General features: G+C 34.6%; 1 protein-coding gene across 4 annotated transcripts in view; it reads right to left on the reverse strand.

Moving 5' to 3' along the window:
• LRRK2 (leucine rich repeat kinase 2) overlaps window positions 1-12,645 on the reverse strand; it is a 70,570-nt gene that overhangs the window by 25,834 nt on the left and 32,091 nt on the right. For all 4 annotated transcript variants that reach the window (XM_030014944.2, XM_041123265.1, XM_030014945.2 and 1 more), the window contains 12 exons: window positions 12,189-12,444; window positions 11,763-11,951; window positions 10,182-10,303; window positions 9,319-9,388; window positions 8,636-8,856; window positions 7,877-8,127; window positions 6,437-6,585; window positions 4,504-4,597; window positions 2,625-2,811; window positions 2,055-2,236; window positions 1,395-1,624; window positions 241-368 (listed from right to left, as the gene is read on the reverse strand). In XM_030014944.2, coding sequence (XP_029870804.1) covers window positions 241-368; window positions 1,395-1,624; window positions 2,055-2,236; window positions 2,625-2,811; window positions 4,504-4,597; window positions 6,437-6,585; window positions 7,877-8,127; window positions 8,636-8,856; window positions 9,319-9,388; window positions 10,182-10,303; window positions 11,763-11,951; window positions 12,189-12,444 — 2,079 coding nt within the window. The remainder of the gene's footprint in view (window positions 1-240; window positions 369-1,394; window positions 1,625-2,054; window positions 2,237-2,624; window positions 2,812-4,503; window positions 4,598-6,436; window positions 6,586-7,876; window positions 8,128-8,635; window positions 8,857-9,318; window positions 9,389-10,181; window positions 10,304-11,762; window positions 11,952-12,188; window positions 12,445-12,645) is intronic.

A 12,645-nucleotide genomic window follows, 5' to 3' on the forward strand; every position in this document is an offset into this window, starting at 1 on the left:
TATTTTGCAAATCACTCTGACCATTTTAAGAACAAAATGGTGCTAATCATGTCTTTGTATGTCTACAAATATTTTCATATCCAATATATGATTACTTCAGCTCTTGTTTCATCTTACTATTTTTATTTGCTGAAGAGCTTCTTTCCTCTTCCCCCATCTAAAAATATTTGTGGTTAATTTGCTGTTCACGAACAGCTCCCTGGAAAGTGGAATTTCATTGTGTATATATCTATGGCTTACCTTGATGTTAAAAAGCCATGGCTTCATAGCATCCACCTCTGCTTGTCCTTTGCTGAGATCATAAACAGCGAGATATAAAGCTCTTTGGGTCATAAAATGAGGATGGGTACTGTAGAATTCCTCTTGTCCTAATGATAAAAAATTTCCACTGTTGAGTACTTCCCTCATGGAATATCTTCAGATCACAAAAAGGCAGGAGAACACTTATTCTCAGATCACTAATCCACAAATGAAATCAATGCTTACAGAAAATTGTCTAAATTGACAGGAAGCCTGTAATAACTATGAATTTTAGGTAGGTACTCTGTGGTAGCTCATTGACTGAAGTGTAGTGTTGAAGTATGTAAGCTAGTTTTAAATCAAGAAGTGTAAGATTTAACAACTAGATAAACATGGTTGCTGCAAAGACAACTTGAAAGGTCATGATTCTTTTAAAACTCAGTATTTCTCCCTCACTCCTTCCTTCCCTTCCTTTCTTCTTCCCTCCCTTTCTCCTATCCTTTCAGCAACTTCAAAACAAGACTCCTAAGTTCACATGATTAAGCACTTAAAATCACAATGGAAGCTGGACATTCAGCTTTAATTCTGCTCTTCTGTGCTTATCCATGGTGATATAGACTGTATTTAAATGATCGTGGACCAATGTTTAAAAGTAACTTTTCTATAGCCTAAAATACCCCTGAATTTTAGAAGTGCTTCTGGAGTCCCCCAAACTTAGAAAGTTTTCCAAAGTCCAAAGTTTAAAGATGCCCCCCAAGTGCTTTGTTTTCTGTGACATTACAAAACGGTGATACTGTAGAGCCTAGAGAGACTCAGACTATAAAAGGGAGAAACAGCTGAGTGGAAGATGATTCTTCTGGTGACTGATTACAAGCAGTTTCTTACTTACTCTGAAATGACAGTTCTAGAGTGCTATGGTTGAAATGAGTGGTCAGACCACATTTGGTGATGAGAAATTCCTGAGGCCTTATATTAAATTTGAGATATTATCTGCCAATTTACAGAATTCACTAATTTAGAAGTGGTTACTTGACTTTTGGTATAAATTTGCATGATTCTACTGTCCAGAATTTGAAATTTCACAGGCTGACTCTAAGTAATGCATTACTGTGTTAGAAAAGAAAATAGTAAAGGACAATAAGCTCTTGAAATACCTCCAAAATCCCACACATTTAATATAAGCTCTTTCTTCATTTTGCCTTTCCCTTGAATGATCCAGTCTTTTACATCAATGCCTACTGTAGCTTTTGGAGAGCCCAATTCTGTTCGTTTGCACTTCATTAGTTGTTGTAGCAGGGTGGTTTTCCCACTGCCGGTGTTTCCAACAATCATGAGCTTCATTCTGTTATAAGGTACAGCCTTCTTCAGTCGTTGTTGAAGAAATCTGCCATAAAAAAGTTTGCAGAACTCATAGAAGTGTATAATAAAGAAAATATCAACAGAACACAAGACCATACCATTTTCTTCAAATTTTCAGTATCTGTTTGACGTTACTGGGATTTTAAGTCTACTCTAATTTCTGACTTGAAAGTTAAAGCTTAATTCAGAATGTGTCTCTTTATTTTGTAAATAAACCAGAACCATATTAGAAATAATTGGTAAGCACCATTTATTGCATGGTTTATAGAAGCACCAAATTCAAGAAGTAATACTATTATAGTCTAAATCACTATAATCTATTTTATGTGTGCATTGATATGATATATGATACCTTCCATAGAGTAGCATGCTGGAATTCATACGACAAACCAGCATGTCTTTTCAAAAGGATATGTTCTTTTCTTAATATATTCAAGAACAATAGGGCAACAAACCTGATAACGTCTCTGGCTTTGAATCCCACATGTTTGAAGTCTAAATTAAGATGGAGTCCTTCCAAAGGAAGATCCCAGATTTTGGACAGTCTTCCCATTTCATCTGGAAAGAATCTCAAATCGGGATTATGACTTACATCCAGAGAAGTCAAATTCTCTAGAAAGCCAATCTGAGGAGGAATCTAAATAAAAGAACATTTAACGGGCAATTAAATGTAAAAAAAAAAAAGTATGTGCATGAATACATTAATGTTTAACAAAACTAGGTATTATTTTTACCGCTCTAGTTTAACTTTTTTTAGTAAACAGGCCTAATATTCCACACTAATAGACAAAGGACCTCACAATGAATTCATTATACAAACTGATTATATGACACATTCCAGACAGAAACGCTTAATAGAATATGGTGATTTTCATTCACAGGAAGTACTATTTGCACTAACATACCATTTCATTAATAGAATTTACAATTTTATGAGAAGTGACATGAAAATCAAATGAACATTGAAAAACTGCATTAAATTGAAAAGTGATTTCATTTTCTTTAGGTAGAATCTTACACTTTACCTCCTTTAACTTGTTGTGGGACAGGTGTAGCTTTTCTAGCCTAGACCATGCAGATGCCTTTTCACTTAAGTCCAAGACGTCTATTTGATTATAATTAAATAACAGCTCCCTTAAGTTTAATGATTTCCAGTGCATTGGTCCAGGCAGGCTTATGATCTTGTTTTGGCTTAAATCTACTGATCGCAAACTAAAAACATGAAATAAATAAAAAAAAAGTTAGCAAATGAAAAAAATAAACCTGAGATTAACTGGAACTGTATTAATTTTTAATAAATAAACAAATAGATTACATATCAGAACAGACGGTTTTCTGACAGCAATGTACATAGAAGATAGAGAATTACTACTACAAGCAAAAGTAAGATGATATTATAAGTAAGTCTTCATTACCTCAGAAAAAATTATAAGAAAATATATATATGATTGATTCAGTACAATATTCTTTCAATGTATTTGTGAATTAAATTGCCTGGTCATGAAAATAAACATCCACACTATACTGTGTGTATAAGTTTCAGATAGGAAATTAAAGAGTCACTTTAAATAAGTGTACATATTGGGATAATAGTCCACTTCCTTCTTTCTACAATTTGCAGACATGCATGGCTCTGTTCAGATTAGTAGAAGACACAGATAAACATGGTTCACACTCCTGTAGTGCACAACTAAGGTAATACTAATACGTATTTTCATGTGCTTTTTTATAAATCTCAAATTAAAAAAAAAAGCAATGGGGAACTTCCCCAGTATTATCAATTTTCTAGAACCCAAGATTCCACTTATAAACTATGGAGCCCCACTAGGTGATCTGAACTGCTCTCTTTCTTGCTCCTAACTTAGGAAACTAACACCAGATGCTATGGCTACCTCACTTATCAGAATGTTTCTATGAATATATGTTTGTAAATACATGTATGTGCATAAATTACATAGTTCAACTACACATGTATTTAAGAACTACATAAAAAAGAACATTTCATTCCCGTAAGTCATCTGTTGGACGACTATGCTGTTTATGTACTGTGGAAAATGAAGCATGCAAAAAATCCATGCAACTCCTTATTGTCTGGGCTGGGAGATGTAGAAACTGAAAGCTGCACCTTTTTCAACATATCCACTAAATTTGCTGCTGTGAATATAAATGTTAGCACGCTGAAACAGTGTAATATCATGTTAATAATGACATGCTCTATGTAAATTTGATTAATGTAAGTTCACAAATCTGTGGATCTGCCCTCCCCATAGTGCCATCAGCACTCACATCTACCCACATCTATCAGATAACTGATCTGATCATCCCTTCCAAGCACTCCTTCCACAATCTGATTCTAGACCTGTTAAGGTCAGTAACTTCCATAAAAAAAAGAAGTCTGATTTTCACATGAGTAATGCTTTGAAGGTATAGCAAAATAAATGTCACATGCATCTTTATCACAATTCCATCTAGAGGAAGTGTCATTCTTTGAGAATAAATATCTTGTGATATTTGGGAAGTGAAAAACTAATCTCAGTAGCCTTGTGCAAAAGTCTGCAGAACTTCTTGAAAAGGAAAAATTGCCAGTATCTTTTTACTGTTGGTTTCAAGAAAATAATAAAATTATTCTGGTCTTCTCAGCAAGAACTGTCAGCTTCAGCAGTCAAGCAATATATTCTCAATAACACTGATTTGAATCTGAAGAATAGAATTTCTCAAAACAATGAAGAAAACATGACTCATTTGTCTTCAGTTAAAAGCTACTATGTTTTGGATTTAACCTGTTAGAATATTTCCTGAAAATCAGTAAAACATGCAGAACTTTTTGCTTAACAAAGGTCTTGCCATCAGATTTTCTTCATCAAGAACTTGTCATTAACTTCAATGAATAAAATAGTAACTTACTGTGGTAGAAGAAGAATTGCTTCTGGAACATTAATAAAATGATTTTGGGATAATTTTAAGCTTGTTATGCTGGATGACAAGTCAGGTATTATTTCTAGAGCAGAAAAAGAGGTTAATCCTATTACTTTTCAGAACTGTTCAAATTATTTTTAAGTCTGGAATTTTCTAAAATCAAAGACAGACTAAAAAGTCAGTCTACCATCTTCTATACACAGGTCTTTGTACAAGCTACCAAAGGCAGAATCTGAATCTTTTTTTTAAAGCTTATTTAAAACTAAACTCCCCAAATGAAAGAAGTTTAGAACTGAGTTAATGTATTGGCTTTTATCACATTACATACTATCATACTTCATCTCATATTGGTACTAAACACTGAAATAATCTTACTTGCACTTTACTGTATTGCCAGTATACGTAACATTCCCATAATTCACCCAGTGAGTGGTGGGACTTATGCATATAAAAATGACTCTAATGCTTCAGCTGTGTATAATGCAGGCATAAGAGCTACGTTCTGAAATACTGTGACAATAATTTCAAAACGGAAGGTTTTATGTCTTGAAGACAGAAATAAATTCTGACAGTAACTTATGAACTCCTGCAGTATCATTAAAATCTCATTTATGTAATTTGTATTTTTCATAGGTAAATTAATTTTGACACCTTTGCATAAAGTATGCTAAGCCACTGAAACCCACTCTCAATTCAATTGCTTAAACATTGGGTTCTACTGAAGGTGATCTGCCCTGTGGTACCTAAGCCATCTGCACATGGCTTAGAGATACAACACAGGAACTATGGAAGACCTCCTTTTTCTGGACCAGAAGCTGTAAGCCAAATGCGATACTTCAGGGCATCTGAAATGACACCTGCATTCAGGCAAGTGAACCAAACAGTCTGTCTTATTCAGAAGACAACATTGGATATAGTGTGGTAATACTTAGAATCATAGAATCATTTAGGTTGGAAAAGACCTTTAAGATCATCAAGTCCAACCATAACCCTAACATTGCCAAGTCCACCACTAAACCATGTCCCTAAGCGCCACATCTACACATTTTTTAAATACCTCCAGGGATGGTGACTCAACCACTTCCCTGGGCAGCCTGTTCCAATGCTTGACAAACCTTTCAGTGAAAAATTTTTTCCTAATATCCAATCTAAACCTTCCCTGGTGCAACTTGAGCCCATTTCCTCTTGTCCTATCACTTGTTTCTTGGGAGAAGGGACTGACTCCCACCTCACTACAACCTCCTTTCAGGCAGTTGTAGAGAGCGATAAGGTTTCCCCCAAGCCTCCTTTTCTCCAGACTACACAATCCCAGTTCCCTCAACCAATCCTCATAAGACTTGTTCTCCAGACCCTTCACCAGCTTTGTTGCCCTTCTCTGGACATGCTCAAGCACCTCAGTGTCTTTCTTGTAGTAAGGGGCCTGAAACTGAACATAGTATTCGATGTGCGGCCTCACCAGTGCCAAGTACAGGGGGACAAACATTTCTCTAGTCCTGCTGCCCACACTATTTCTGATACAAGCCAGGATGCTTGTATCATATGTATTTCAGTAAAGTATTAAAGCTGTATTAGTACTAGATTTGCAAGCTAACTTTGAACAATTTCCTCTGCCTTTCCTCTGAACCTTCCCCAACAATATGTACGATCTTGAGTACACTCCACCATTTTTACAGCATCCACTACAAATGTAAAAACAAGATGAGTTACTCCGAGTCAGATCAAATGTCCATCAAGCCCCACTGGAAGTATATCGCTTTCCAACACTGATCAAAAGCTGATGTTTAGGGAACTGTATAAACAAGGACAAGTAAATGTGGTATTCTCCTTTTCTATTCTCCCAAGACTCCAAATGCTGGTGGCTGAGGAATCTTGTGACTTGGAATAGTTTCTAGAAGGTGGATCTATTTTCACAGATACTTACCAAGAGCATTCATCCTGGCATTGAACTGCTCCAGTTTTGTACAGCCCATGAAGACATTCTCAGCAAGGGATGAAATATTGTTCTTACTAATGTTTAAAATTTTCAGTTCTTTCAAGCATATAGGTGAACATAAGCATGAAATTTTATTTCTATGATAACAAGAAGAAAAAAAATATCCGTTTTTTATTCAGAAACTATTAGCTAAACAGTGAAAGTAAAGAGTATTGATCTGGCAATGCTATCCTTACACTGGTAAACCAAAAATAAGATTTTTATCTACATAGAGACTGACCAGTCAGCAAAAACACTGGTACATGTGGCAACATGCAATAACATGACTGACATTAAGATTGTTTTAATTAATTTGGAGAGCAAATGTCAGAATGTACTACAAGGTGTCATTTCCTGATTACATCCTGCAGCTCAATCTCACACAAAGAGGACTGCTGCATTTGTGAGTAGTTCTGTTTACTAAAGATATGCGTTTGCAGGATTATAATCACAGAATGACTATCAATCTAAAAAAAGAATGGAATTCCATATAGGGGATACAATTCAGGATGAGTATACATTGTTACAAACAATGTATTCTGGGAAGAAGAACACCAGAAAGAGAAAGATACAAAGATCCTGAAAACCCAGAGATAAACAAACCGTGTAGCACTGTTTTGCAAGGGTAATATTGCTAATAAAGTTCAAAACAAAGCTAATGAAGAAATGCTACAGGATTTTGAATTTAAAATATTGCTTTTGTAAATTTGACCCATGTTTAATACTGCTTGCTTTAGTTACATATGTTGCTATCTTTATTCTGTGTGAACTTCTGCGTAAAAAATGTCACCATCTTATTTAGAATAAATTATGGGAGATGAATGAGACAGTATCTGCAGTTTACAGAGCTATCAATAATAGCATTCTTAAGAAATCCGTATAGGTATGAATTATCTCACTCACTAACAAATATGATAAAAAGTGCTGGTAAACAAAAAAATACATATTTTCTCTGCTTCTGTCATTTAAAACATATCCATACCAATAAATGCAGTTCCGTCAATCATACTTCCAAAAAACCTTTGGTGAATATGAAATACATTGGAAACTGTATTCTATATACAGAAAACCTAGTTGAGTATGTTAGACAACACAGACAGTCCTGTGGATGAATAGTATGGCAGTAGAAAAATGCTGAACTACAACATTTTTAGTATGTTACTGAAACTGCAATGCTATTAGATTCTATCAAGGCCCAAAGATATTCTCATGTACTTTTTAACACAACACTGAAAATTGTAGTAAGTTACACATTTGGAAGATAATGTCAGTGTTTCACTGCTGTCTAAACAATCCTTTCCATGCTATAACAGTCATCATTCTGGATGACAAATATACTACTTTCTGTTATGTTTGTTATGCTACAGTCCATTCACTAATGCTACTCACCCTTCTAGCAATAGCTGTTCCAGATTTTCAGCAACATTTGTAAGAAATTCAGGAGTGCACACCAACTGATTGTATGAAAGATTAAGTTGCTTTAGAGTTGGACATCTGAGGTATGGATCCAAAGCAAAGGAAGGTCCAATGTCATTTCGAGAGATATCAAGATTTGCAATACAATTCATTTTCAGTAAGTAAGTTGGAAAAGAAGTGAATCGGTTACTGTGCAAATCCAAGTAAGTCAAGCATTTCAAGTTCTGAAAGAAAAGGATAATTTGTTTTTAAAAAGTTAAATGAAAATATGAATTTATAGGTTTTAAATTGAGTTATATTTTCTACAATTTATTAATTTACTTATATTTCTCTCACTAGGATAAATAGCAGAAAATAGCAATCATACCAATGTAACCCATAATATTTCTATTACAGAATAAAATAGAAAGCATTCTTCAAAATTCATTAGCTCAGTTTCATAAAATTTAACAGATAAGAATTGCCTGCAGTTCTCGGTTTCATTTACATTATTATGTTACTCAATATAACATGTCCTAAAGCAGTTCTCTGCAGTAAATGACTTGAAACAGTTCCACGAAAATACTTTTATTTCTAGCTGAACATAAATCCACTGAATGAAAATTGAGTGAATGTATGAAGCATGCAAAAATATACACCCATATTCATGAGTAGTATTGTTATGGGTACATTGTTAGAGACAAACAATTTATTTAATCTCAACTTGTATTACATAAAATTATGCAGAATTACTTCACACAGTTGTTCTGGAATGTTTGTAATAGCATTTTGGTGGAGCTCCAGTTTCTCAAGATGTTCCAGATGACTAGTTAAGCAGCTATTCTGGCTGATGGCATCAATGTTCTCCAGCTCATTTGATGAAAGATCTAGTGATTTAATATATTCTTTCTCTGAGATCAATGAAGAAAGACTGTCTGATGGTCTTATATGCGGTGAAAATTTTGAGATGCCTTCTATTAAAACAAAAAACATGGGAAAACCAGCATGATTTAATTTATCACGTAATTAAAATTAAGATCAATCAACTTGGGATGTAAAGATGCACAAGACAGTGAATGTTTGGATATTGGTTAAGATCCAAATCCATGAAGACTTCTATTAAGAGACAAATTTATAAGACTGTAGGGAAGAGATGGACACTTATGCACTGCACAACAGAAGTAGCTTTTGAAAGCTAATAAGGGCGCTCATGAAATTTCATTGCCTGTTTAATTCTACATAAAATATTTGTGAAGCCCAGGAAAAAAAATAAATTCCCTGTATATGCATTATTTGTACTCCACTGTAGTATTTCCAAAATTTATCCTCCTCTTTGTAAACTAATGTATAATCTGACTAAAATCTTTGCATGCTATGCTTGTGAAAGCATTAAGGATGAAACATCTGTTATATATGTTAAATTGTAGTTTACTTACTGGTGGATTCATCTGAAGGCAAGAATTTTCTTCTTTGTTTCATTAATGGTTCATAATCTGAGCCAGGTCCCTGGAAAATCCCAGAAGCGAACAAAAAACATTTATGGACATATGCAGATATCTGAAATTATCTGAATTCAGATAATTTCTTTTTATTGTGGTTTCTTTTTATCAGAACTTCCAGGGGGAACACAAAGAAACTGTACATTTCAACTAAAAATAACAATAGGTCACATCTTTATAAAACTTACTGATTCATGCAATATGAAAGAACAGTGGATTTAAAGTGCAATGGAAGCAGTGCATTTTTTGGCAACCTAAAATGACTTTCACTAGGGTGGGGTGATAGGATGGAGCAGGATATTACAAAAAATAACTTTCTCTAGGGAAGCCAGTCTCTCCAGTTTCCCTTTACAGTCAATGGAAAGAGACAAGCTTCTTTCAAAGGAACCTGACTTTGATTCCACCAATTTGTCCTCTCATGTCTGCTTATGGAATCGGTCTCTCTTCATTGATTGCAGTAGCACTCTGAAGATCAGCTTCACTAAGGGGTAGTTAAGTCTTTGTGAATAGGCCCACAGTTTCTGTATCTGCATTTGAACATCAGACCGGAAATTTGAGCAATTCACAAGAATGTGTACTTTTTATTGATCGTTAAGTTTTTGCTGAAATAAACTCTCATCTGTACAGTGATCTGGAGCACAGTAATTGCACAGCAATAGAAGGAAATATTAAATGGCAACAGTGAGACAAAAGCCTATATGGTTACATGACCTTTCCTAACACTTGATTATTAACAATTTTGCTGTAGGCAACACAGATGGACTTATAAGAAGCCTGGAATGAACAAGGATCTGACTTACCACAGAGTAGGAATGTCGCGGCAAAGTAGGAGAACCTCTTTGAAATGCCATTTCCCTACAATATAAGTCAGCAACTGCAATGGAATTGGACTTCTTTTTTGTAAAAAGTGAACCTTCACTTCCTAGTACAAAACAGTAACACAGGAGGACAAATAAGTAAGAAAATGTAAAGATGAGGCTCAGAATTCACCTGTAATATAGATGCTGACATACAAAGGAGAGATACATTTCAAAAGCATCAATATTGGCAGGATCTCACCTGTTAACTGTGTGTGAAATAGGCCAAGAATGTTGTCAACATGTTTTAGAGTACATGGGCCATACTAACTTAACATGCTCCAAATACAACCTGCAGCTTGTTAAATTGATGCTTTATCATTTAAAATTTCCAGCAGGTTGGCATTAACTATACATGTTTCTTAACACATCTTTGTGCTACTGCAGTGTAAATAACTTTTGCAAATAGAAATAGGTTGTATTTTAATAGATAAACTTGCAGTCTCACATTTATTGAGAATGAAACATCAAATGACACTCTGGCTTTGGTGATTTAGGATTATCTGGACCCATTTAGTGTTCCTCTTCTCAAAGCTACTTTTAAAACTCCTAAAATCACTCCTGTTAGCAAAACCTGTATTTTTTTACCATAATTTACATATGACTTAATAACTTTTCTATGTGGGACAACAAATAGTACCGATCAGTATTATACGCCTGTGCTACAGTCCTACAGAAACGAAAAATGGTGTTGAATGATGTAAAGGAAAAGAACAAAACAGAACAAAAAAAATTATTTAGGATTCTCTGTTTCCCAAATTCAAATTCTTCATCTGTGATGATTTTAAGTATCCAACAGTTCTAAAACAACAGTGACATCTGAACAAACAAAAGGTATGTTGAAAATCAAGGCCACTTACTCTTAGTATTAAGTTATCGATATTGTAGACAGAAATGCTGTTTTTTTATAAGTTAAAGGCATTCAGATTTCCTGATATGGTTACCAAGAATGATGTTGGACTGAACATAGACTTGTCAATTTACATATTCTGATCAATTAGATATCTTTGGGATAGAGCTTGTTTCACCTACTTTATTTGTTAACAATATAGTCCTCTATACCAGACTTAGTTGTGCGCACTTTATTTACAGACAACCCAGGGAATAGGGATTTCTAGATCACAATACACCTGACTTCACGATGACACAAACTGTGCTCTTGAACGACTTGCTTTTTGCTATAGACTATAAAGGCAGCATGTGAGAATAGCTCATAAACAGACATAAAAACAGTCAGTATCTAAAATTGGTTGGATGAATCCCACTCTCTCTCTACAAGAAACTGAATGCATGAAGAACTAATTTTAAGTGGATAAAGGTCCTAATTTTGTAAATAAAGCACATACTTGCCCATCATAAACTACTTTTCAATGTCACCACAAACAAAATTTTAGATGAAACTATTTTTTTTTGTGGGAAGTGTTTTACCTCAAGTACAAATAAACAACTGATTTATGGCTATGGTCTAGCCCTGGTACACTAAATTGGGATTATAAAAAGAAAAAAGAAAAGAAAAACAATTACCTTCACTATCAATATCATCACTGAAAGGAAAAACACTGTCCACTAATGGGTCAGAAATGAAATTCCAATCATAGTTTTTATCCACTCCGTCTTCAGAGAAGTTTAGATCAGAGGAGGCTCTTGATCTATCCTCTGAAATATTCTTCATCTGGAATTTAAGCACCATTCTTGCCAGTGCAGAACCTGCATCTGTATGTATAAGAAACCGAAAAGATAGCATATTCTCCAAGAAATCCAAATAGCTTTAAAAAAATTAACAGAAATAACTTGATCTATTTTCAAGGTTTGGCAGTCTTTCTATAACCAGCTGAATGCTATGAAGAGATCCTCAACTGAAGGTCTTGATCTAAAACACTTTTAAACACTTATATAGTACCGTCAAGAGATATTAACACATTTTGTATAGCAAATTCTATATATACTCACTTTGTTTTCTTAATGGAGTAAGTTTATCTGGGAACAAAGGAATGAGCCAGGAAGGTTCTAGTCTCCCAATACCAAATCCTCCAAGACATATACTGCTGTTGGCGACATCAAGGCTAAGCCTCTTTAAGAGCAAGCTGATGATTTGGCTATCTCCTCTCTTTATACTGATGGCTAAAGCACTTCGAACATCCTGCTCTCTAGCACCGTTGGCTAATAGCAATTCCACCAATTTAGGATTATTTCCTTTCTCACAAACCTAACAGAGAAAAGCAATTACAAAAACTTATGAGAGACACTCAAACAACAGCTCAGACTGCATTAAGAGACTTGTCTCAAATTCAGAGTCATTGTATTTTTAGGATCATGTCTCTTTCTCAACTACACAATTCCCTACCCCTCAGAGCATATAGATGCCTAAGGCATCTGAGTACCAGCTCCCATTTTTACTGAAGTCTTT

The sequence above is a fragment of the Aquila chrysaetos genome, chromosome 5, assembly GCF_900496995.4.
Source record: "Aquila chrysaetos chrysaetos chromosome 5, bAquChr1.4, whole genome shotgun sequence".
Lineage (NCBI taxonomy): Eukaryota > Metazoa > Chordata > Aves > Accipitriformes > Accipitridae > Aquila > Aquila chrysaetos.